Source organism: Rhizophagus irregularis, chromosome 9 (genome assembly GCF_026210795.1).
Source record: "Rhizophagus irregularis chromosome 9, complete sequence".
NCBI lineage: Eukaryota > Fungi > Glomeromycota > Glomeromycetes > Glomerales > Glomeraceae > Rhizophagus > Rhizophagus irregularis.
The window spans coordinates 865,362-892,762 of NC_089437.1; the positions used below are offsets into that span (position 1 = coordinate 865,362).

At 28.4% G+C, this 27,401-nt stretch overlaps 8 protein-coding genes across 8 annotated transcripts; 4 read left to right on the forward strand and 4 right to left on the reverse strand.

The window, feature by feature from the left end:
- Positions 1 to 537: 537 nt before the first annotated feature.
- OCT59_029216 (uncharacterized protein) lies at positions 538 to 1,350 on the reverse strand (the record flags this gene model as incomplete). The annotated part of the gene is made up of 1 exon (XM_025331984.2): positions 538 to 1,350. One exon carries the CDS (start codon positions 1,348 to 1,350, stop codon positions 538 to 540), a length of 813 nt encoding a protein of 270 aa, XP_025179169.1.
- Positions 1,351 to 4,192: 2,842 nt separating this feature from the next.
- Positions 4,193 to 5,425, reverse strand: OCT59_029217 (uncharacterized protein; the record flags this gene model as incomplete). The annotated part of the gene is made up of 4 exons (XM_066142315.1): positions 4,193 to 4,543; positions 4,619 to 4,718; positions 4,792 to 5,038; positions 5,098 to 5,425. 4 exons carry the CDS (start codon positions 5,423 to 5,425, stop codon positions 4,193 to 4,195), a joined length of 1,026 nt encoding a protein of 341 aa, XP_065994561.1.
- Positions 5,426 to 5,701: 276 nt separating this feature from the next.
- Positions 5,702 to 5,950, reverse strand: OCT59_029218 (uncharacterized protein; the record flags this gene model as incomplete). The annotated part of the gene is made up of 1 exon (XM_066142323.1): positions 5,702 to 5,950. The coding sequence occupies one exon, from the start codon at positions 5,948 to 5,950 to the stop codon at positions 5,702 to 5,704; it is 249 nt and encodes an 82-aa protein (XP_065994562.1).
- A 1,386-nt stretch (positions 5,951 to 7,336) lies between these two features.
- OCT59_029219 (uncharacterized protein) lies at positions 7,337 to 8,627 on the reverse strand (the record flags this gene model as incomplete). Its single annotated transcript, XM_025331985.2, has 5 exons — positions 7,337 to 7,551; positions 7,645 to 7,975; positions 8,059 to 8,231; positions 8,303 to 8,372; positions 8,448 to 8,627. The coding sequence occupies 5 exons, from the start codon at positions 8,625 to 8,627 to the stop codon at positions 7,337 to 7,339; spliced, it is 969 nt and encodes a 322-aa protein (XP_025179171.1).
- A 2,508-nt stretch (positions 8,628 to 11,135) lies between these two features.
- OCT59_029220 (uncharacterized protein) lies at positions 11,136 to 12,267 on the forward strand (the record flags this gene model as incomplete). Its single annotated transcript, XM_025308522.2, has 5 exons — positions 11,136 to 11,156; positions 11,230 to 11,299; positions 11,452 to 11,627; positions 11,698 to 12,022; positions 12,110 to 12,267. 5 exons carry the CDS (start codon positions 11,136 to 11,138, stop codon positions 12,265 to 12,267), a joined length of 750 nt encoding a protein of 249 aa, XP_025179172.1.
- Positions 12,268 to 13,322: 1,055 nt separating this feature from the next.
- Positions 13,323 to 14,268, forward strand: OCT59_029221 (uncharacterized protein; the record flags this gene model as incomplete). The annotated part of the gene is made up of 5 exons (XM_066142333.1): positions 13,323 to 13,350; positions 13,415 to 13,584; positions 13,651 to 13,720; positions 13,942 to 14,114; positions 14,185 to 14,268. 5 exons carry the CDS (start codon positions 13,323 to 13,325, stop codon positions 14,266 to 14,268), a joined length of 525 nt encoding a protein of 174 aa, XP_065994563.1.
- Positions 14,269 to 17,018: 2,750 nt separating this feature from the next.
- On the forward strand, positions 17,019 to 17,485 carry OCT59_029222 (uncharacterized protein; the record flags this gene model as incomplete). The annotated part of the gene is made up of 2 exons (XM_025330343.2): positions 17,019 to 17,235; positions 17,328 to 17,485. 2 exons carry the CDS (start codon positions 17,019 to 17,021, stop codon positions 17,483 to 17,485), a joined length of 375 nt encoding a protein of 124 aa, XP_025179174.1.
- Positions 17,486 to 25,325: 7,840 nt separating this feature from the next.
- Positions 25,326 to 25,933, forward strand: OCT59_029223 (uncharacterized protein). Its single transcript, XM_025317030.2, has one exon. The coding sequence runs from the start codon at positions 25,354 to 25,356 to the stop codon at positions 25,801 to 25,803; it is 450 nt and encodes a 149-aa protein (XP_025179175.1). The 5' UTR covers positions 25,326 to 25,353; the 3' UTR covers positions 25,804 to 25,933.
- The last annotated feature ends 1,468 nt before the right edge of the window (positions 25,934 to 27,401 follow it).

Below are 27,401 nucleotides of genomic sequence, written 5' to 3' on the forward strand. Positions count from 1 at the left end.
TATCATATTATTAAAAAAAAATATCATTTGTGTTAAGACTGCGGTGGCAATGTGAGTTATCACGGGCGTGGGTCTTATCGCGTAGATTATAAAAATCGTTCGAAATTCCATCATCTCTCTTGCGTCCTTTACATGGTCTATGTATAGAGCAGTATTGTATTTTGTGATTATATGATATATGCTTTTTTTTTATTTATCATCCAAAGAGTGTATTTAATTATAACAAATGGCAAACTCAAACAATTATAACGTTTAAAAGCAAATAAAGCAAATAAGTAATTAAATTTTATTAGTTGCATTATAAAGCTACATTGAAAAAAAAAATACAATTTAAATTTTTACAATAACAATGTAAATTTTTAGTAACCATATGATTTTGTTAAAGTTGTTAATGAATTTATAAATATTACGCAGTTAACTATTTTTGTGTAATTTGACCAACGTTACCAGCTTTCCTATAATACTATCAAAATTAAAATCTTTTCTTATCTTTCTTGAACAATGATGATTGAACTATTTTCCTTGCCATTTTCATTATTACCCTTGGGCTCTTAGAGTTGTATCTGGGAGACAATCATCTAAAAAATTGGACTCATTCCACTTAAACACATCATTTAACTCGCCTAAGATATCCCAAATGTATGTCTGTGTTGTTAAATCAGATTGAGTATGAGAGTCCATATGGAGAAGAATATTAAATACAATATAAGAGCGAAACTCTTGATTGAGGAGATCATCAAATTTCGGCTTTGTCTGAGCGATCCACGTAGTAAAATCAATCATATGAAGACGATCCATGTATAGGTTTGCTTTGTTCTCATAAAAGTATTCCATGAGCCAATATAATTCTACCATTCGGAAATCTTCAACATCATCAAGGTCTTCATCAAGGCTCACTAATTTATTCACTTCGGCAAAAACTTTCATTTCACATACATTCCAATTTAAATTCTTTACCGCTTGTTCATAGTCTTCTTTTGTCATTCTCCTTGTGGGTGCAATCAGGAAATGTAATGCATTTTGGCGTCTGCCAAAAGGAAATCTAAGACTCATTTTATGTGTGTAAATAAAAATTAGTTCTGAAGGAAGTTGCGTATTTTCTGACAGAAAAAAGCATGATAATTTCTCATGACTTTGAGCTGGAACATTGTGGGGTGTATCTGAGGGCACAAAACAGGAAACTCCTCGTATATTTTTATAGGAGACTTCTTCTGAGTAATACATTATGTATCTATCATCTAACTTGTCAAGCTTATAGTCCTGTGGCAAAAGCCCTTGATGCAAGGCATTAATTCGATGAGCTTCCAATGGGATTTGGATAAATCTCATTCCTTTTGTTAATTCTTCCATTTTATAATATTTTTAGCTTTGTAAGGAAAAGAGAGTTAAGAGACAGTAAGAAATAAAAAAGACAAGAAATAACTCTGTAGTATGACTAATACCTTTTATACTTCACATATACTTCACATGATATAAAATCATAATCACATTAATCAAGCTCGAAGCTCACATGACAATTAGTCATTTAATAATTAATATGTAATTGCCATATTAATTAAATATTGCGTATCTCAGGTGTAATCATTTATAGTATATAGTAGTTGTAATTGTAAGTTACGTGCAACTTTTGATTTAATTCCATACTGCGGATATCAGACAAGGTCTTAACAAAAAAACGATGTATTGTACCTGGGGCCCGGGGAGCATCGGTATATATTAGATACCCATGGAATAACAGGCATCTCATTGTGTATGATAAATTAAATCTTATGTTTAGTCGTCAGTGTTTTTTTTAATGATATTATCATAACTGATGATATTTTTACGTAATGACGTATACACCGATGGATTTTATACTTTTTTATACTTTTTTATACCGGTTGAGTAATTACGAAAAAATCCATTCGGTGTATACATACATAATACCGATGGGATAATTACATATTTGTAACCATTAATAATATGTAATCACACCCTTAACTCAATTATTTGTTATTCATAAACTGTATACTCAAAAAATAATTCATTTTTAAATTATTTTATGGAAAATATTATTAAAATTTAAAATCTTGAAAAAAGTATTTTTTATTAAATTAATTAATTAAGCAAATTTGATAACAAACCCATCGAGTAAATAGTATAATTGAAAAAAAAATCGAGATTGTCCGGAGCAAAGTGAAGAATAATCACGATTATAGTCAATTTTTATTTTTCTTAAAAGATCCAAAAAAAAAAAAAAAAAAAAAATTGATAGAATAAAATTATTTAAATTATTTATTTAATTGAAATTTAATATTAATATAATCAGAATAATGAAAAACTCTCGAAATCGAATGTGAAATAGTAAAAGAAAGTGGACGCATGATTTCATACTAGAAAATCTAGATAGTAGAACAAGAATGTTAATCGCTCTTATAGCAGACATTTATGAAGACTATATTTTTAACTTTCAAATGATCTGTCCATCACCTACGTTAACTAACGTCCTCGCACTTGGTTACGTTCTTTAGAATCAAAAAAAAATAATAAAATTGTTTCCGGTTATTTCTATACCATGAAATGTTCTACTACATTGTTAAAATTATTTTTTGTCTCTGTAGTTCGTTAAAAAGTAACGAAAAGATATTATGAAATAATTATATACAGGTTATAATTCGTATAGAGAACCCTGTTATTATGGACCTTACATTTAAAATTCTCGATTCAAAAAAAGAAACTAACACACGAACATAGTCGTTACGTTATAACCTAAGTTTCAATTTAATGCATCACACAAAATATACACCTTACAGAATTCTATTATATTGCCTTTACGTTCATTATATAAATTCACTTCACCTTCCTTCCTCACATAATAATGTTATCCCTTCAGTAGTTCATTATGTTAACGAAAATATTAGGTTCACAAACTAACCAGCTTACATGCAATTCCCAACAATGTCTCAAATACTTTGTTGTTAGAATTTACAATTCGAGACTTAGAAAAACTGAACATATTTTTTTTCCACTAATAATAAGACAGAAATAACGGGCAGATTAATTCTATTAGCAGATATTCTCCCGATCGATATTTGCCAATAATGCCATCATTGATAATAAAATACCTTTTTTTTTGGTCGATTGATCACACCTGAATGGATGCTGCTTACGTATATGGAATGATATCAAAAAAAATGTTACTAATGAAAGGAATAAAACCGAAATGGTTCACATATCAAGAAGATAATCTTATATTATCCAACAATAGAAGACTAAATAACTCAGATAATATAACCCTATCAACAACCCTTCTATCTTCCAAAAACAAATGAATTTCGTTTTGGTCACCTACTTTCAGGACAACATTTTAGGTAAAATTATAGAAATACAATCACCGAGCGATGGAATCTCGATAACGTATTTGGAACATTAGATAAAAGCGCCGCTAGCAAACAATGAAAATAATCTTATATTCAGTATTCAGACAATGAACGCCATATATTACTCTTTGTCTAGGTTGCCTACCGTTCGCCAACGATATAAATCCAAATCACATGACTACTCTAGTAAAGACAACGAATCCTAATAATCTTGCGCCAAATTTAGCGCAATTTGCAAAATTAGACACCTTTTTTCTACTCTTAGAATAGAACATTAATATTTATTTATAAAAAATTAACGGTTTCCAAGATTTTTCTTCTAATTCAATAGCACATATTATTCAAGATAATTTTCCAATAGTTAAGCTGTATATCCTTACCAAACCATGATTTAGAATTTTATCGGTTTAGAGATTTAACGATTTAGCTGATTTTAGCAAGATTATGCTATAGAAAAAACAGATTCATTTTTTGTTAGCGATACAGATATCTCATGATTTATGTTACGTCTTACATAATAAACCTAAAAATTTTTCTCCATTAAAATTTAAATTAATTATTTTCCTTGCCTAAAAGACGCTCTCGCTAAGTTTGTATCGTTAAGATACTTTAGAATATCTATCAATACCAGGATCAATGAAATCATTAATTGCATTAGGTATACAATATTCTTTATTGTAAAACCAGCATGATAACTAAAATTGTACCAAATACGTGATGATACCTACAGTAAAATTGTCTAACTTTTTTTAACTTCAGAACTTAAAAGCTTGCATGATTCAAGAGAACATAATTTTTTATTATTCCTACTATATTATATAAAAGATTTTCATCTATGTTCTAATTCTTTCACGAATTTTGCATAATGCATTAATCACAGCTTCTCTTCCTTCTGAGGTTGCAAGATCAAAACCATTTAACGGATCACTATCATCTCCTGGATACCTATCTACTGAAATTGACTGCCGACGTGGACAACCTGCAGCAAGTTCATACCAATACTTTTTGGAGATTCGAGCATGGTAAAATGTAACATATGTAAAAACTACACGAATCACATATATATGCATTTCAAAAACCTTTCTAGCAATACGCAAGTTTTCATTCCCACATGCAATTATCTCTCCAGCTATTTGAGATTCCCCATATTCATAGTTTAGTTTGACATTTTTTATATGTCTATCCTATTAAAAAAAGATCATTTGGATTAATGGGACAATGTAAATATGGATTTGTCAAGCAATCAAAAATATTCAGACCTCAATAACCAACACGGCATATTTTCCCAAAAAAATAACGAATTCAGGACGTGCTATCAAAGTTGCACTGCCAACAGTAAATTCGAGCTTTGGACGTAATCTAAGTTTGGATGCAATGGTATCAATAAAATACCAGTATATAACAAACAAAAGATATTTCTACCAATACTAACTCAATCACCATGGGCCATTGATCAAAGTTAACAGTACGAAATATTAAATGGGTTACCAACGCATCAGTAAAAGTTTCAGCCGTGTCTACTTTTAATTCCGAGTTGATAACAGCTTGATGAAGTTTGTAGATGAAGGCTTTAATAATATTATCATTACTTAATTCATTAATATTTAGGTGGAGCTTTTCGAGATCAGAACGTTTGATTTCTGGGAGAATGTACGCTTTCGCCTCTTGCGGAATATTGACTATATGAATTTAAGCTGTAAGTATTGAGTTTATTAAGAGAAACGTTAACATAGCGTACCATTTAAATAAGTAGGAATCACTTCGGCTACACGCCTAGCTGGACGAAAAGTCACATTCAGAGAACGTCTGTCTCGAGGATTGAACAAACTCACAAAATTACTGAGAAAGTTCGGATCACGAAGATGTTCTGAATCTTCCGTACTACCACTACCGGAAGCAATTTGTTGTGTTGATTTTTTACTACCGGAAGCAGATTTTCGTGCTGATTCAGTTTGTGCTGATTCTTCACTATTGGAAGTGTTATGCATTGTATCCATATTATCCTCGCTAGTTTGTTTAGAAAAAACTTTTGATAAAGGAGGTAAGTAAGGGGATAAGTTTTCCATTGATTTTTTTACTTTTTATTTTTATTTTTATTTTTATATCTCCAAGTGAAAACAGGGTCAGTAGTGACTTCAATAGATTACATATTTACATTTTTTTTTTCTGATCACGTGATATAGATTATGTCATGTTTTGTTTGTGTCACTTAAATTTAACCAATTGTAAATTGAGGTCGTTTTAGTTTGAACTTTATGTTATTTAATTTTTTTTTACCTATCACATAGTATAGATGCGTCGGCGTCGCATTTAAATTTCGAACTAAAAAAAGTACTTATCAGTCATTTATAGTCCAATAACAGCTTTGACCCACTAACATGTTTGTTGCCATTTGACGACAAAGCATAATTATTTTTGTATTGGTTGTGTTTTTTATTTATTTCATCAGGATTCATAGATCTAAATAAAATATCAAAAACCACAAGTTCTGGATCACGAGTTTCAACCAAGCAAACAAATTCATCAACATTTTGAATTGGTGAATTTCCTTCTCGTTGATGTTGATAAAGTACCCGTGACATACGTTCCATTTGACTATTAAAAAAATTAGAAAACTGTGTAGATTCTGTTATAATTTATAATATATAGTTAGAAATAAATATGATAATAAATAATGAATAATTAAAAATTCTAATTGTACATTACCTTTATTGCTACCATTTTTTTGTTGACTCCTCCAATTTCTTTTCAAGTTCCTACCTTAATTTGCAATTCTAAATGTTTTATAGTAATTACATTATTCTCTTAATCCCTTTTTTCTTGAATATTCTTTCCATGATAAACAGTATCCTTTGTTGTATCATTACTTCTTTTAAGATCTTTTCATATTGCGATCATAGCAAACTAATTTATTATAATGTTCCTTGCATAATTAATAACAAACTTAAAGTTTAACGGTTAGTAAAGATGCTTTAGGACTCATTTGCGCTTTTGTTAGTGTTTGTGTTTGTAAATATTCAAAATCTCTCTTTATTTTCTCTACCCTTTTTACGATCACATACCCGCATATCGTCCCTTATTATAATTATTCAACATTTAGAATAGTTTGAAGTCCCCCCAAAAAAAAGGTAGATCTAGAAAAACTAAAAGTAGATCTAAGTGGAGCGAAACGTAAAGAATATAATATATAAATTTGAGATTTATGTTTGTTATGTATTTTACGCAAATTTTATAACACGTTATTTTTTTTATTTTTTTTATAATAAACATTTAATATAAATTCAATTGAACGTAATCAACCAATCATAATTGCCTTGATGAAACGGTATAAATCAAATTTATTGGTTCAAATAAAATATTCAACGTTCAATATAAAAATAGTTAATTTTGAAATAGGCATAAGTTGATCAATTAATGAATATATAATATTTTTTTTTTCAAGGATTTTTTTTATTTTTTGAAATAAAATGGAATTTTCTCACTATTAATAAATAAGTTCATTATATTTTTGAGTAAATTAAATAGAAGCTAATTAGACATTTTTTTTCTTATGTCCAAAAAATTTATTGGACATTTGAATATATATCCAATTAGATGTCAAACACTGTTTGCTCAGGTTGTTTGTTACTTCTATACTAGGTACTACGTCAATCACAACAAGCTTTGATTTATCAACGTATACGTACTTTTACATTAAAATTTAAAAATCGGCTTTATGAAAACTGAAGATTACTTTTGAAATTTTATGTCCATTTTAAAAAATTATTTGTTTATTGAATGACACACAATCAGTAAAAAATATCAACACTTGATATAAAGATTTCGGAACTTTACGTAATAAAAAATCTAACTTTCATTTTACTCTATATAAAAAAATAAATGTTCGTATAAAAATTTTTAAGATAAAAAGAAAATAACATTTATTTGAAATCATTATAACAAAATTCAAAAAAAAAAGTAATATATGATGAATTAATCTAAGAATCTTGGAAAGTCATCATCGCATTTAAATCACATTCTTTATCGCAATTTGACAAGTCAGAATCTTCAATTTCTATTTCTTCACTCGTCTTTTTTTCTTTAGAATAAAAAACGGTACATACATTATTATTGTTTTCAGAATCAATACTATTAAGTTCTGAATTTACTTGACGAATATTTGGTCGTTTATCTGGTTCGTGTTCCCAACATTCTATTCGTTCAAATAAATCGTTATTAGTTTGCAATAACAAAGAAAATTTATATTACAGTAGTTCAAAAGGAACCGAATTATTTTCATACTTACTTTGATAGAGTTCAATAAATTTAACATTCGTGTTTGGAATAGGTTTTTCTCTTACACCATTAAGAATTTCTAACATGACAACATGATTATCTCTCGTTTCATAATTGAAAGGGAATGAACGACTGGTTAATTCCCAGAATATAACTCCCAAACTATATATATCTGATTTCTCGTTTAATTTATATAAAGTTTTACGATCAAACATTTTAGGATCCACGTAAGGTATTACACCCCATACTTCAGTATTATAACATTTTGAGCCTTTTAAGCATGAACGTCCAAAATCTGCTAATTTTATTGTATCTTTATGTATTAAGATATTATTGGGATGCTAAAAAAAAAAGAATATATTAATAATACAATATAACGAATCAGTAACGCTCTATAATTCATAAATAATATGGATATATTTACAAGATCTCCGTGTATTACTCCTTTATCATTATGTAACCATAAGATCGCACTTGCAATTTCTTTAGCAAACTTCAGTTGGTTCTCCCATTTAAATGTTATAGTATCATCCCTTAAATATTTTCCTAACGTCCCACTGTCCGCATATTCAAGAACAAGCGAATATTGTTTTTCATCTAATGAATATTAAGAATATTAAACATGTAAATATAAATCATTATAAATTTAATAAATAAAATTATTATACCTTCTAATTTTGTAACTCCATAGAATGTGATAATGTTTGGATAAGGACTAATTAAACCCGTTAAACAAATCTACAGGGCAATATAAGGTATTATACAAAAATAACATCTTGGGTGAAAAAATTTAATATATATTTAGTACTGTACCTCATTAATGGCTTCTTTCATAGAACTTTTGACGAGCTTTTTAATTACAACTTTTGTATTCATCCAGTCTACAATATGAACCAAAGCGGTTCCTTCCGAACTAATCTCTGCAAAATTCTTAAAGTCTTGAGGTTCATGACGACGAATTATTTGCAATATCTTATCATCTAATGATATCATCAGGCTATCGTCGGTATACTCTTCGAGGCGCAGCTATTACGGCATTATTATGCACATATATGGTTGGCATAAGTTTTTGTGTACCCATATCTTTGATCGGTCGGTAAGCGACAAAGAAAAACTCCAGCCACGTGATAAAAAAAAAACCATATAAACGCTGGCTTCTTCTGTTGTGGCGCAGTTTTCCATATCGACAATTTTAATTTACAAATAAAATTTTATCAACTGGTGTTTCTTTAGGCTTTCTGAGTTTCTGTATATTGTAGTTGAGGAAATTGATTTTACATAATTTTAAACTCAAAGAACGAAAAGGAATATAATTTTAACACAGAAATAAAAGCAAATTGTACCTTTGTATTAACACAGAATAAAAGAAATGTAAAGCGTATATTGGTATATGTATAATTTTTTAACGAAATTTGAGGTTGAAAAGTTTATTCCCGATGACGTTATGTAATAAAATATTTGAATAGTCTCGGAAAATTCGTTTTTGGAATGGTAGAAGTTAAAATAGTAGAAGCCAAATTACAACAAATGGCCCAAGTCAATAGACCATAACGAAGAAGTATAATTTAACGAGTAACAGACTTGAAAGTTGAAAAGTCGTGTTTCTTTGTATAAATTGCATTCTGTGTATCTAATACCGCAATAAGAAATGTGAATAGCTAAATTATGTAATACAAAAATAGCCCTTTTTTAAATAGATATACTCATTTCTTTATTAGGTATAATTTATATACACAATATATTACAATGAAAATACAAAAATCGCTAGTCAAGATTTAGATTCAGATAATCATATAATTAATAGTAATATTGGTCTTAAACTAAATGTAAAAATCAAGTTTAATTAGTATCAAGGAAAAAGCTGCCGTTACTTATCTACCACAGTTAACAAAGCGAGCATAAATTAACTTTTTTTTATCATTAAACCAACGGTTTATGTGAAAGATAGAGTGAATAAGTGGATTTATTTTAAAGAATTTTTCCAATTTTCTTATTCTTTTATTAAATCGATTTATCATTAGTTGGTAGCGTCAGGTGTTGTAAAAAATTATAAAGCTTTCAGGACTTTTTTTTACCAAGGAAAAAAATGAAAAAAAATAATATAAAATCAATTGAATCCAATAACAGATAAATACAATTTAATAAAATATAACGGATAATAATCAATGAAATAAAATCTTTAATAATATCCTATTTTAAAAAATCCAAATCCATCATTAATATAAATATTATAAAAACATAATTCCCATCTTTGGAGAGTATTTATTATATGAATACTGTAAACTCTCTAATGGTAAATTCCTACTTTTGATGATTTAACAGCAATACTTACATAAATAATATGTAATCAAATTATTCATGATTCGTGAACTGTATACTAAAAAAATAATTTAATTAAAGTGTCAAAAACAATTCTTAATAAATTATTTTATTTAAAATTTAAAAATTTTGTTACCAACTTAATAATAAATATGACGGCCAAAAATTAGATGATTCTTATAAAAAAAGTATTTTTTATTAATGATACAAAATCATCGAGTGTGAATAGTATAATTAATTTCAAATAAAAATGCGAAACAGATTGTCCGGAGCGAAGCGAAGGATAATTATAATTATAATTTATATAGTCAATTTTTATTATTCTTAAAAGATCCAAAAAAATTGTAGAATATAAATTATTAAATTATTTATTTAATTGATCTAATAAATATAATGTTAATACTGTAATAGTAATCAGAATAATGAAAACATCTCGAAATCATGTAAAAATGGTAAGAGAAATTTTCATACTGAAAATCTTAAATGTGATTTGCCGAACTAATGTATGCAGCTGTAGCGTAACATAACAAAATGCGGATGAAATTATATATAACGAATTTCGTACAGCGGTCTTTTTAGTTTTAAAAAATTATATTTCTTTTATTTTGGTTATATTTACATATCGTTAAAATTATATACTTTTCACTTCTTTTATTTTGTCAAATTTCTAAAAACTATCTTTTTTATTTCCTTTAATTGTCATATTTAGAATTATCATTCTTTTATTCTGGTCAATATTAAAAACACATTTTGCCGTTATTTGAGTTATTCCTGTGTTAAAAAATTTATGTTAAAAAATTTATAATTAACTCACATTCCAAAACGAAAGACACTCGAAAGAAAAAACTGCGCCACAACCACCATCAACCCGATATTTAAATGGTTTTTTTTTTTAAAGTGGGCTGAAAATAACAAAAAAAACGGATGAATGTGCATCAATCTGCATCTGCATCATCAAAAACGCCCAATATCTAATTATACTAGCTGCTACGCCTCGAGACCGATACCGAAAGTACGCTAAAGATATTATTAGATGACGTGACGTTACAAATCAAATGTTATGAACCTCAAAACTTTAAGAAACTTACTGAGATTTCTTCTGGAGGATTCGCTTCGGTTTATGCTGCAGACTGGAAAAATGCGACAATATTTGCAATTAAAAAATTTCGCAATAGTTGTTCTATGGAAGAGATTATTAATGAGGTATGATGATTTTTGTTTCCGTAAAATTTTTTTTTTTTTGACATTTAGATGAATCATACATTTTATTTTTTAGGTTTTTTTAACGGAAAAGGTTGATTTTCATCCAAATATAATTAAATTTTGTGGAGTTACGAAATTTAAAGGTAAAGTAATATTGCCACGCAACGTCTTGACATTGTGAAACAGTTCTAGAACTGACCTAGTTGACAACTGCACATTATCACAATCGTTCTGGGTACACGTTTTTTGAATGTCATATAAACAAATATTTAAAAGAATTATATACTTTTTTTAGACGAAAAAAATTATTCGCTTGTTCTTGAGTACGCGAACGGTGGAACATTAGGAGAATATTTAAGGAATAATGCTATAACTTTTGAATGGAAAAATCAATTGGAGTTTGCTAAAGAAATTGCAAGTGCGATTTCATGGTTACATGATGATGATAAGGGAATCATACACGGAGATCTTGTAAGTTATTCAAAATTATTATATTCGCTTTATAGTTTAAGTTTATTTTAATTAATAAATTTTTATTTAGCATCCCGGTAATATCTTGATACATCAACATACGATAAAAATAGCAGATTTTGGATGTTCACGTTTAGACGGATCGGTTATTTATAAAAAAGAAAAAGCATACGGCGTAATGCTTTACATGGATCCCAAAATTCTTAAGGATCACTCAGTCGATTTAACCAAAAAATCTGATATATATAGCTTAGCGGTATTATTCTGGCAGTTAACGAGTTGTAAACCACCTTTCGAATCTGAAACAGAAATTGGTTTAAAGATCCGCATCATTAATGGTCAAAGAGAAATTCCTATCCCAAACACAAATGGTGAATATGTTAAGCTTTATCAGAGTAAGTGTATAATCTTAATAATGATAATATTCTAATTTTTTTTTGTAATAAGAATATTATCTAACCCTAACATGTCTATTTAAATAGAATGTTGGGAACTTGAACCAGATGACAGGCCAGATATTTCCGAAATAGTTACTATACTTAAAAGTATTAGCCCCGAAAAAAATAATTCAATCGCCAACTTTGAAGAAAGTGAAATAATAAAAGAATTAGAAAACTATAGTTTGTCATGTCAAGTTTGAATATCGAATTAGAAATTAGTACTAGACTCTTATCTTCACCGTTTTATATGTAATTTTCGTTTTTTTTTTGGTATTATGACGTTAACAGATATTAGACAAATAAAAGAAAATACATGAACGAAATAATATTTTGTGAAAAATAATGACATTGTAATTATTATCTTGTTTTCCTTGAGATTCAAACAACTCTACGTTATTTTTGAAACCGTCAACACATGGAAAGAGTTTCCAATAATGTTACTTTATTTTATCATATTTAAAGTCAAATTAGGTATAACACACTGTTATTATTTATTAGAAACAAGAAATGAATCACATATTTTTTTTTAGTTTATTGTATCACAGAGCCTAATACTCTGAGATATCATTTCCTGAACTTATCCATTTAGTGGCAATAAAGCCACTTATAATCTTTCTTGCGGTACACATGATCTCAAGTTTTCATTTTTTTTCCTCTCGCATATATCATATATAATTAATTTCAAATGAAAAAAAAATGCGAAATAGATTGTCCGGAGCGAAGCGAAGGATAATTATAATTATATAGTCAATTTTTATAACTCTTAAAAGATCCAAAAAAAAATGATAGAATATAAATTATCAAATTATTTTATATTTAATTGATCTAATAAATATAATGTTAATAATAGTAATCAGAATAGGCGGTCTTTTCTTTTATTTTGGTTATATTTACATATCGTTAAAATTATACACTTTTCACTTCTTTTATTTTGTCAAATTTCTAAAAACTACCTTTTTATTTCCTTTAATTGTCAAATTTAGAAATAATCATTCTTTTATTCTGGTCAATATTAAAAACACATTTTGCCGTTATTTGAGTTATTCCTATAAGTTAAAAAATTTATAATTAACTCACATTCCAAACGAAAGACACTCGAAAGCCTAAAGAAAAAACTGCGCCACAACCACTATCAAGGGAAAAGAACCCGATATTTAAATGGTTTTTTTTTTTAAAAGTGGGTCGAAAATAACTTCTGTTTATCAATTGCAACATACACAACATACGCCCGCATCAAAAAAATCGCCATAAAAAAATGCCCGCATCATCAAAAAACGCCCAATGTCTAATTATAGCAGCTGCGCCTCGAGACTAATATCAAAAATACGCTGAAGATATTATTATTAGATGATGTGACGTTACAAATCAACTGTTATGAACCTCAAAATTTTAAGAAACTCGCTGAGATTTCTTCTGGAGGATTCGCTTCGGTTTATGCTGCAGACTGGAAAAATGCGACAATATTTGCAATTAAAAAATTTCGCAATAGTTGTTCTATGGAAGAGATTATTAATGAGGTATGATTTTTGTTTACGTAAAATTTTTTTTTTACATTTAAATAAATCATACATTTTTTTTTTTAGGTTTTTTTAACGGAAAAGGTTGATTTTCATCCAAATATAATTAAATTTTGTGGAGTTACGAAATTTAAAGGTAAAGTAATAATTCTATAGTTAATAAAAAATATCTAGATGATTGGAGATTATTGTTGCACGCAACGTGTCCCTTTATACTCTTTGACATTGTGAAACAGTTCTAGAACTGATCTACTTGACAACTGCACATGATCTCAATCGTTCAGAAAGATCTGGGTACATATTTTTTGAACGTTATATAAACAAATATTTAAAAAAGAATTATATACTTTTTTTTAGACGAAAAAAATTATTCGCTTGTTCTTGAGTACGCGAACGGTGGAACATTAGGAGAATATTTAAGGAACAATGCTATAACTTTTGAATGGAAAAATCAATTAGAGTTTGCTAAAGAAATTGCAAGTGCGATTTCATGGTTACATGATGATAAGGGAATCATACACGGAGATCTTGTAAGTTATCCAAAATCATTATATTCGCTTAATAGTTTAAGTTTTATTTTAATTAATAAATTTTATTTAGCATCCCGGTAATATCTTGATACATCAACATACAATAAAAATAGCAGATTTTGGATGTTCACGTTTAGAGATCTGTTTTGGTTGAAAAACTCTTTCTGACGATCATTCTGCCCAAATTTTCAGCGGAAAGAAAAACGTCTTTTATGAGTTTTTTTTATTAATAAAACCTAAATAAAAAACCTCAAAAATGGAGTCAGCATACAAATTTACAGAATATAGATACAGGTTTCTAAAAGAAACAAAAAATATTTCTAGTGCGAACTCAAGGACCTCAACAAAAAGTCATGAAAAAGCACCAAGAGACGGGGGTCTCAGCAAAACTGAACAAAACTTCCTGGAGTCAATACGGAATGACGCTGTACGCAGAAAAGAAACTATAAAAGATATTGTTTTAAAGTGTTCAGCAGTGTCTTTCGACGTCTATATAGACGAAATAAAAAGACTCTCATGGGAAAATTCAAAACTGCGCGAAGAACTGCAGAGGAAAGACCACGTGATGGATAGAAAAGTCAATGAGGAGAAACAACAAGCACGAATAATATCGCAGAAAAATGAGCAAATAAAGAAAATTTCGCAAGAAGTGGAAAAAACGAGATCAGAACTAAAAAAGGTTAAAACAGGCGTCAACAAAGAAATCGATCAGCCGAAAAAATCTAAAAAAGGCCGATCTACATCAAACAGGAGAAAACGGGAAGAAATCCTAGAGATACCAGTTTTACCCGAAAATACCAGAAATGATCAGCAGGCCAAGGAGGCACATGACATATTTTTCTACGATATACCAAAATACTGGAGTGAGGATGATGTAAGAACAAATCTGATGAAGATAGGAACAGTTTATAGATTGCAAATTCGAGGACAATATAAATACAAAACCGTTAAGGCAAAAATCGCTTTGAATGAAAATTTTGAAAAAACGTTCTTGGATGGACATTTCAGTATTTGTATTAGCAAAAACTTTATCAGATGGTATGACGCGAAACTAGGTTTGAAAGGACGACAAGAGCGAGACCAATGGCAGACTGTGAGAGACCTAACTAACGAGGAAATGGAATCCATAAAGAAGGGGAATACATACGACTTCACGAAAAAACTGCAACAAACTTCCAAGACAGCGTTCATTAAAATTATCAAAATCACAAAAAATTGGAAAGTGATTGGATATTTCAAGAACCTCAAAGAAATGGGAGAGGCAGTGGAGGATTCATGCACACAAGGAGATATCAATAGAGTTTGGTTAGTGAGAAATAAAAAGACGATATATAAAGACGGTGATGCCAAGATAGAGACGAAGAAATTACACGAGAAGAAGATCGTTCAAGAAAAGGAAACTGCTACGGATAACAGGACGAACCCACCTCTATGACTGGCCAGTGAACCGAAGACACCTATGACACCACCGGAGAGAATTTACAGAGAATTAGGGAACTTTGCTTCGCGACAAGAAAGCTTACTACATCCATCAAAAGCGGAACAGGATTCAAGGATAAGTAAGACGCCAGACGAAAATGAAGTTGTTGAGATGATCAAAAATTGGAGAGTAGGAGAGAATACTCATGACCATAACGACACTTCAGAAAACAAGGGGAAACAAGTACTGAAGAAAAATAACGTAGCGCCAGAAGAAGTGGTCGAAATCATAAAAGATTACAGAACGAACAAAATTAAATACGTTCAGTATCAAGAATCAACCACCGACAGTGAGAACCTGATGAAGAAATTGGACGAAGTGAAAGCGATCTTCAATCAAACGTCCAACAAAATGGGCCTTTTTCGAATTTCAGGAGGAGATAGGGGTAGAGGATTTCATGGAAACAAAGAAGCTTGCTTCGGAATATAATAATTTTTTCCGACTAGGACATAAAATTATAAGTTTAGCAGAAAAATCAAAAATATTCGAGGAATATACAACCCTAAACGACAATTTTAAACAAAGATTGGAGAATGAAAATCGATATCAAGACGAAAAGAAGACGGGAGAAAAAAGACCAATGTTAGAATCTCCGAAGAAAGAGGAAGAACCCTTGGATTCAGACTATGTTGATGAAGAGAACAGTACTATTCCTGAAGAAGAATACTGGACAGCAAATTATCAACAAGAGAACACACAAGTAATCCAAGAAGTTACGTTTACGATGCGCGACGAAGATAAAGAAGATGAAGCAGAACCCAAGGCATCACCACCATTAAAGAATAGTGGAAAGAAAAAGAAGAAGAAGAAGAATAACAAGAAGTAAAGAGAGTGGAAGAGTTTTACGAGGAGAAATGAATTGCATTTTTAATCAAAGTCACATGATTCATGTAAAAAAGATTCTGATAACAAAAATTAACAACAAAATGTATTTTATTTCGATTTGTTTAATTTAGTTTAGAATACTAACTTTTATTTTTTGTAGGTATAAGGGGGATTTGGTGGAATAAACTGTTTGGGTGTGAGACCGTTGGGGCTCATCTTTAGAAGCTGCACATGGCAGACTCGAACTTTATATACACATTTCACTTTTACTCCCACATTTTAAAATTAGAATTCAAATAGTTAGGTTTCAAAAATCAAATAGTCTGTTAATTTTAGTTTATTTTATTTTATCGGATATAGTATTTATTTTATTATTTTCTGTAATATATTTTCGTAGTATAGCTTAGAACTCTGTTATAGGGTTGACATGGTGTATAAACATGTTGGCTCTATGTATCTTGTACTTTAGGGTAGTCTATAGACACCAGACCTTAATAAAGATGCGTTACAGTTAAAAAAAAAAAAAAAAAAAAAAAAAAAAAAGATGTTCACGTTTAGACGGATTGGTTATTTATAAAAAAGAAAAAGCATACGGCGTAATGCTTTACATGGATCCCAAAATTCTTAAGGATCACTCAGTCGATTTAACCAAAAAATCTGATATATATAGCTTAGCGGTATTATTCTGGCAGTTAACGAGTTGTAAACCACCTTTCGATTCTGAAACAGAAATTGGTTTAAAGATCTGCATCATTAATGGTCAAAGAGAAATTCCTATCCCAAACACAAATAGTGAATATGTTAGGCTTTATCAGAGTAAGTGTATATAATCTTAACAACAATAATATTCTGATTTTTTTTTTTGTAATAAAAAATATTATCTAACCCTAATATGTCTATTTAAATAGAATGTTGGGAACTTGAACCAGATGACAGGCCAGATATTTCCGAAATAGTTACTATACTTAAGAGTATTAGCCCCGAAAAAAATAATACAATCGCCAACTTCGAAGAAAGTGAAATAACAAAAGAATCAGAAAACTATAGTTTATCATGTCAAGTTTGAATATATAGAATTTTTATATAGGTTTATATTTAATCATTAAACCAGTTATGAATAATCATTTTCGAATTTCAAGTTAGGCCAATTTTTTTTAATTAGATTTTAGCTTTTACAGTTGAAATTCTATCACTTGACATCAAAGTTCTGCACAAAAATTTCGCTGATCGGCAATTCCTTTGCTTTATGCAAATCCTTTTTGTCATAACAATCTTAATGATGATCCTTTCATATGATGATTATATATCACATGATATATATCAATATAGAACATTTCTTACCTTCACCGTTTTATATATCATTTTCGTTTTTTTTTTATATTATGATGTTAACAGATTTTAGACAAATAAAAGAAAATCATGAACGAAATAATATTTTGTGGAAAATCATGACATTGTAATTACTATCTTGTTTTCCTTGAGATTCAATCAACTCTACGTTATTTTTGAAACCGTTAACAGATATTTCACATGGAAAGAGTTTCCAATAAAATAATGTTACTTTATTTTATCGTATTTAAAGTCAAATTAGGCATAACACACTGTTATTATTTATTAGAAACAAGAATTGGATCACATATTTTTTAGTTTATTGTATTACAAAGCCCTATATAATGATTGATAATACCGAGATGCCATTTCCTTCTGTGCATTGAACTTATCCATTTAGCGGCAATAAAGCCGCCTATAATCTTTCTTGCGATACACATGATCTCAAGTTTCATTTTTTTTCCCTCGTATATACATCCTGAAATTATCTAATTCGTAACCCTGCTATAAGGTTGTAATCCTCTACGTAAGTTTACATAAAATTCACAAAATCTGATCCTACGCATATTTTTCACAAATTTAGTTAATTAACATAAGTTTATTCCCCGTCGCAGAGTTACGTCCAAAAAAAAAAAATGTCATGCGGAATGCATTGCATCACAGCATTTCTATATCAATCACAACTTACTGTATGAATAACCATTATAAGAAGATGCGTTACTAACTAATGATTATGCAGTTACACTATTTCTACGAAGCTCTAAAGAGAATTAAATTTATAGGTTATCCTATATTATTTCGATATAACGTTATATTAAGGTTCAATAGAATATAAAGGACGTATAATGGTACTGGACTATGATCGAAAATAGTACTGTAATAGAATACAAGTCAATCAACTGCAGACAGGAAAGTATTTGTCGAAATAATTTCTGGTGCGCAGAACCTTCACTAGAATAGCATTTTTATCATATCATATGACGTTCCCGTATAAATGTATAATGGCACGTGACTATTAAATATGGGATGAAAAAAACCTAAAAAATGTTATAATTTATATAAATATCAAAAAAAAAAAAAAAATTTATGTAAACAAAATCATACCTCGTTAATAATCTCTTCCATAGAACAACTATTGTGAAATTTTTTAATTGCAAATACTGTCGCATTTTTCAGTCTGCAGCATAAACCGAAGCGAATCTTCCAGAAGAAATCTCAGTAAAACTTTGAGAATCATAACAGTTAATTGAACGTCACGCCATTTAATAATATCTTTGACGTATTTTCGGTATCTGATTCTCAAATTACTGAGGCTGCTTCAGAGGATCCGCCCTAGTTTATAATGTATATTGGAAAAGTACATTAAGATTTGCAATTAAAAAATTCGTTAAAAGTTTCAAACAAAGAAGCCATTGTCAATGAGGTGCGTTACTGATATAGTCTTTATTATATAACTTTTTTGATAGTTAATATTTACAGTATATAATAAATTTTTTTTTCAAATTCATTTAACGGGATTGGTTAATTCTCATTAAATATAATTCAATTTTATGGAGTTACGAAATTAAAAGGTAAATTTAGTAAATTTATATGAAGTTATTTATTTACACTTTTTATTTTATTCTTCAGATAGAATGAATTATTCGCTCGTTCTTGAATATGCACTATGCAGATGGTAGAACATTAAAAAATTATTTTGAAAACAATATTATAACCTTTAAATGAGAGAGCGAATTGCAAGTAACATGATAACACTAAGGTTACACACGGAGATCTTGTATTCTTTTTGCACCCTAATAATATTTTATACAGATTTTGTCAAAACAAGATCAGCTAATCATACCGTCTAAACTTTTTTGAAAAAATCATTCGCCGTATGATTTAACCAAAAAATCAGATATATGGTTTGGGAGTATTATTCTAGTCGTTTATCACCGGTTGATTTTGAAAATAAAAATTGTTTTGAAATCATTAAATTAAGCAATAATAAACAGAGAGAAATTCCTACTCGAATCACAAATGATAAAATTCGGTTCGCTTTATAAAGTATGAATAAAAGTATAATTTATTTTTTGCAATAAGATTTAATTAATACAATTTATTTATATAAATAGAATGCTGGCAACACGAACCAGATGAAAGGCCATATATTAACCAAGTAATTCAAGAACTTGATAGTATTAATTCTAGTGATCCTATTGATTCTGAAACAATAATGTATCAACTGATCTTAATTCTAACGAAAGTGAATCAAGTTGTGAAGAATATGACATAAACTCCGATAAATAAAATATAAATGTTTATAGATAATTTCATATCATTTCTTTTTTATCTATTTTTCGGACAGAATTTTCTTTTTTGTTACGAAAAGTCGAAAATTACCATATTTTTTTCATGTTTTATAGATTATTATTTGTAATTTTAAAAATAAAAATAAAAAATTTACTTAAAAAAAACTATTCAAAATAATTTTAATTGAAATAATTAATAAATTGATATCATAACAAAATGGACTATTTTTTATTAATCAAACTCTACCGAGTTAAACAGAAATTTACACGTCACTCATTATCTTATTTGAATTTATCAAAAGATTTATTCAAATTAAATTGATCATAAATAAACTTTTTTTGTAATTTTAAACACATTTTATTTAATTTAGGGAAAATGTATACAGTATCTCGCCCCCAGTATGATGTTAAAATCTCGCCTTCTGTAACAAAAAAAGAAATTTTTAATATACAAACTTTTTTAAAAAATATCTACTATGTGTATTTTCCCCTGCTTTACAAATTTACTTAAAGCATCAGAGATGGCTTTGAATGTCATTTTTGACTTATTTATTTATTTATTTATGTGAAGAATAGCAGGAACATCAAAAGTCATTTTTGACTTATTTGACAAAACTTTTTTTTCGGGTCTTTTTCCGTTTAATCACGTGACGTATTTAATTCTGGTCAGAATTAAATGATCGGCATACAAAATATCCTTTTTTGGAATAAAGGCGAGATTTAAACATCACACATGGGTGCGAGATCATTTATTTAAATGATCCTTACATTCTTTTAAGACTAAGCGTGAAGAGGTAAAAAATATATTATTATTTTTTACATTAAAGACCGATTCCATCATTAATAAAATTATTATTATATAAATACTACAAACTCTTTACTTTCTTTGATTTTAATAAAATTAAATTCTACTTTTGATTTAACTTAACAGCAATACTTACATATTTGTAATTATTATCAAGCTTCAACCAATTATTCGTTATTCGTGAACTGTATACTCAAAAAATAAATTAGTGTCAATAATTCTTAATAAATTATTTTATTGAAAATATTATTAAAATTTAAAAATCTTTGTAACCAACTTGACAATGAATATGATGTCCAAAAAATTAGATATGATTCTTATATGTAAAAAAAGTATTTTTTTTATTTAATCAATTAAACAAATTTTATAACAAAATCATCAAATGTAGTGCTCCTACCAGGTCGGATTCGGTCGGGTTTGGAGAATATATCCGACTCGACCCGGCAAAAATAGAAATAATCCGATTTTAACCCGACCCGGGTATATTTAATTCGAATAACCCGGGTTAGACCCAAAATTTTCATTGGATAATATACTGTATGTTTAGTAATATATCAAAAATATTTTTTCAAATATAATTTTTTCAACAACGCAAGGTAATTGATCTTACAAGATGATCATATAGGTCACACAACTTCTTATTATTAAAACTAAAGCTAAGCACGAATTTAAAGATATCTTCAATTACTGTTTATTTATTGCTTTACATTTGAACTATAAAATCGAAATTATATCACTTGCTTTAACAGAAATTTGACTATATGTCTGCCAGGACTTTAAACACATGCATGCTCTAATTGTATCTGCTTTAAGACTACATCTTTTTGCAGCTATCAAATCGGTTCCACCGGAAAATACTCTTTCTACTGGAACGCTGGTTGCTTTATTAATCATCAAAATAAACTTATTAGTTAATGTAATGTTAATAATTAATAATAATAATTCATACACATACCTGTAATTGCAAGGTGTCTCTAGCAATTTTCGCTAAGTGAGGATATACTACCTCATTCATCTAACATTAACGCGTAATCAATATGTGATCAGTGATTTTAATGATCATCCGGGTCTAATTCGGGTCAAAACCCGAGTCCAGGAAATGAATAACCCGACCCGATGGGTTGGGTCATGCAGGTCACGGGTTATTAAAATTGTTAGTACCGACCCGATTTAAAATTCACTCGGGTTGAATTATCCGGGTTAGACCCGAATTTTGCGGAGCACTAATCAAATGTATAGTATAATTAATTTCAAATGGAAAAAAAACGAGCGAATCGAAGAATAATTACAATTATAGTCAATTTTTATTTTTCTTAAAAGATCTAAAAAAAATGATAGAATATAAATTATTCAAATTATTTTAGTTCGATCTTTTAAAATAAATAAAATTTAATATTAATATGATCGCGTAACACAACATGTGGTGAATTTCATGTTTCATTATTTCAGTGTTTCTTAAATTTTATATTTCTTTTATTTCAGTTATATTTACACATCATTAAAATTATTTCATTTCAAATTTCTAGTGTTAAAAACTACCTTCTCATTTCCTTTAGTCATCATATTTAAGTATCAAAAAATCATCATTCTTTTATTCTGGTCAATATTAAAAACATATTTTGCTGCTATTTTGCAATTCCCGGTGTTAAAAAAATTATAAGTTAAAAAAAATTTTTTATAATTAACTTACATTTCAAAACGAAAGACACTCAAGAAAAAAAAAACTATGCCACAACAAGAGAACCCGATATTTAAATGGTTTTTTTATCGCTATGTATTATTTTATTAATTACTAGTGTTATAATTATTAATACTTATAAAATAAACGCGTTTTATTATAAACAAAAATTGGTACAGCTTTTGTAAATATTCCATGCCAAAAATATTAGATTTTTTATTGTTTAAAAAATATTTTAACGTGAAAAGGGGAAGAAGTGCGGTTTTGCGTATAGTATAGTGCACGTCATCGTTCGCTACATAAATAATCCAATGTCGGACAACTTCCCGATAACCTTTTTCCCGACATACCCTTTGCCCGACAACGATTACCCGACAAGACATATTCCCGAATGTATATTTTACCGACATGACACATTCCCTAATAGACATTATACCTACATGTTAGTTTTCCCGACATGACATTATCCCGACAACACATATCCCAACAGAAATTTCCCGACATGTTGAGATGATTTACAAAAAGTAATTTATTATAATGTATCATGTTTATAAATATAAATATAAATGACTGTTATTAACAGTTCTTTATTTTCCTTTTTTTTCAATGTGATTTTTCACGACCAGCATGGTTTATATATATATATATTTATTTAATAATTATTTCATTTTTTTTAATAATTTTTTAAAACCGTTTTAATTTACTTTTTTATCTAAATTTATTTTTAATTTATTATCATTTTTTTTAAAAAATAACTATTTTATAACAATTTTTTTTTTAAAAAAAGGTTTCTTAAACCGTTGTACTTTATAAGACATGGATATATTTAATAAGACAATTGTCTTATGGCAAATTCTTTTTTAAAAAGTTGTTAAAAAAATAACTGGAAATAAATAAATGCAACTAAAATAAATTTTTGTAGGGACACAACGGGTTGCTGCAAGTTATTTTATTAAAAATTTGCACTATTAAAATGAAATATACAGTGTACATGAAATTGCGAATTTTTACTAAAATAAATATATGAATAAAAAAAATTTTCTCCATATGTTTTATTTTAAATAATTGGGAAATTCGGGAAATCGCTTTTTTTAATGTATATGTCATGTCGAGAAAATGTCTGTCGGGAAATGTGTTGTCGGGATAATGTCATGTCGGGAGAACTAACATGTCGGTATAATGTCTATTAGGGAATGTGTCATGTCGGTAAAATATACATTCGGGAATATGTCTTGTTGGGTGATCGTTGTCGGGCAAAGGGTATGTCGGAAAAAAGGTTGTCGGGAAATTGTGGTGTAACCAAATAATCGACTTACCATATATCATATTATTTCTGACGATTATTTATTATAAAAAACAACCATATTTTTTCGCGTTATTATTCTCCTTTTTTTTTTATTTGTAATTTCAAAATAAAAATAAAAGTTTTTAACTTAAAAAAAAACTAATATTCAAAATAATTTTTTAAATAATTTATATTATGATCAATAATCTGCCAAAGAAAATTTGATGCTATGAATTTAATAATTAAAGGCTATATATTTTCTTAATTTTAAATATTTTTTTTCTTTCTACTTTATTTTTTTTATACAATAATTCTTTTACTTCATCTTATTTATTTTCAATAAAAATCTTCAATATTAAATATTACTTTAGAAATTGTTAATAACCACTTAATCAATTTACTACTAGTAATCTTGGAATGAAAACGCATTTCTAACTTTATTTATTATTCTACCGGCTGCGATAAAAATATGCTATATAGCGCTGTACAATTGGATAAAAAAATATTGTTACATTAGTGGCTTCTGTGTCATTTGTAAGGTGTGTCGTATAAAAGTGACAAATAATATTTTTTCTTATTCTTAAGCGGATAAGTAGAAGAGCGTGATATATTGTGTTAATAGCCAATATGACATATAACTCTGTAGTAAAGGGAATTTACTGCTTCAGAAAAAATCGAAATCATTAATTTTATATTCAATGTGTCAAATTAAATACTATCCCTAGTCTTACTGTATATACTATCATACTACTAAAACTTTTTAAATATTAAGGAATTAAAAAAAAAATTTTTTTTGAGCACGTAAATGCAATAATTTTACGTCTGAAAAATTTAATGAATGTAGTGGCCCGAATAACACGTGACCTCATTTTGGCCACTGATCAGTCTGATCATGGCTATGATATTTTTACCACCATAATGGCTTAATGATTTCACCAGTTTGTTATTGCAATCATTTTTCAAGAAAAACATAGACGAACGGCACAGTGGCAAAGCCTGCTAAGCCATCACAATAGCATAATGCATAATACAACGAGGATGGCGCAGCTTCGATAATCAATGAAGATCATTGAAGAAAAAAGTGCTCTCCAGACGAATAGCAGATCAGATGCTGGAGATCATCTATTCAAAAGCCTTATATTTTCAGGGGCAACGTAATAACGTAATAACATGCCACGATTTAATCCTGCATCAGCAATCCTTTTAGTTAACTAATTCTAAGCATCCAAACTTATGACTTCGCTAAGCAGTAAGCCTCTATACCGATTTACATGTATACATCAATAATCTTTTTAAATGAATTTTTTGATTAACTGATTCTAAGCATCCAGACTTATGACTTCGCTAAGCAGTAAGCCTCTATACCGAGTTATATGTATAAATCCTGCATCAATAATTCTTTTTAATGATTTTTTTTGATTAACTGATTATAAGCCTCCAGACTTATGACTTCGCTAAGCAGTAAGCCTCTATACCGATTTATTGTATAAATACATCTTAACTAAAAATTTCTTTTCCACAAAAAAAAAAGTAAAAAATCAATAAAATGAAATTTATCTTACTTTTACTTTTCCTTCTTTTAAACATCCTTACTGATGTTGCTCAAGGAATCGTTATAATACCAACTAAAATTCAATTAAGTAATAGTAATCTTTTTTGGGCATTAGATGGTTCTAATGTTATTTTAAGCCCAAATGGTATCAAATGGGCAATTTATAACAATGAAATCTCACCTTATGGTAATGACACGGTCGCCGTCCAATACCAAGGTCCTGGCAAACAACTCGCTATAGCAAATAAAGGTGGACCTGTTGAAATATTGGAAAAATGGGATGTCGGAAGCATTATAGAACCTCAAATTATTCCCAATGTTACCATTTGTTCCATACCAGTCCCTAGTGAATGTGCAACAGCAGATGGAATGAAAGTTATTGCTAATGATAAACATACTGCTGGTGACCCTAATCAGTTGTGGACATTAGAGAGTCATTTTTAATTATTTTAAATGTACAATATTGATAAAATATATAGTGTGGGCATTTTGTATAGTATATAGCGTAGATGTGTAACTTGCATCAAAAAAAAATAAAAATAAAAAAATCTATGCCAATTTTTTTATATTTTCAAGTCAATGAAATTTTGTCACGTGGTCTTTTTATTTATACTAACTTGAAATTTTAAATAAAGCTGCATCTTAAATAAATGTGATACAAACGGATTAAAGATATTATTGGGTGATGAGATATTACAAATAATTTATTGTTTTGATCCTCAAGGCTTTAGGATTCTTGATAATATTGCTTCTAAGCTATCCTCTTTGTTTATAATGTATGTTTGGAAAATCATAACATTTGCAATTAAGACATTCGTCAAAGATGTCAATAAAGAAGCAATTATTAATGAAGTGTATTAACTATACAGCTTTTTATCGTAAATAGCTTTATCAAATTCACCATTTTTATTTCATGTAACGGGAATTGTTAATCCTCATCCAAATATAATTACATTTTATGGAGTCACGAAATTAGATGAAATCAACTATTCGCTTGTTTCTTGAATTTGAACATTAAAAAGTTATATGAGGGAAAATATCATAACCTTTAAATGGAAAAGCTAATTAGCGTTTGCTTAAGAAATTGCGAATACGATTTCCAACTTTTTATTATCAGTACTATGAGATAATGAACCTTTCTCTAACATTTCTAAAGTAGTATATTTTTCTAACTCTTTGATGACGATTCAAATGGTGTATCATTATATCTATTATATCTATTAATTTTTTAATTGCATTTTTTGATTAAAGTCAACAAGTTTCATATTTCTACTAGTCCAGTTTGTAAAATTATTTTTTTAATTGATTTATTTAACATTGGTTACACCATTTATAACTTTTTATCTTCGTATTTTGTTACCACATTTTTCACAATAAGGTGAACGCAAAATTATAAATTCGGTTTTCATATCCCGGCCGGGTCGGATAAATCACAAATTCAAAATTTTAATTTTTTTATATTAAGATAATTGGCCAATAAAAATAGTTTATACTTTATAATATCATGTGATAACCGCATGTATTACAGAAATCAATATAAATTGAGACAGACACATTGCTTTAAAGAAAATTTCTCATTCTAGTAAATGTAAAAAAAGATTAACAATTTTATTTATTTATTTTATTAAATATTTTACAATTGATTTCCCACGCCAAAAATTTAATAATTACGATATCATTAACCTAAAACTTTTAACATATGAAAATTATTAATCAGATAGCTAAATTTTATTGGTTAAAATTTTTGAATTTTAAAATAAAAATCTGGGCGACTGGGTCAAAATAGAGTTACGATCTCATCCGATCTGGTCAGATGACGGATGACTGGGAACATCCGTCAGATTAACTTTTGAAATTTTTTTTTAAAAAAATTTTTAGATGGTATGTTTTTGTGTTTTTTTTTAATTAAGAACATTTTTGTGGGTTAGGCAAAAAATGTCTTTGATCTTAATTATATAGAAGAATTCCATTAGAAAATAAATTAACCTGCCGATCCATTTTTTTTTCACTTTTTCAATAAAATAAATAAGAGCGATTTTTTT

Coding starts and splice junctions, on each gene's coding strand:
- OCT59_029223 (XM_025317030.2), top strand. CDS start 25,354: ATGAAATTTATCTTACTTTTACTTTTCCTTCTTTTAAACATCCTTACT.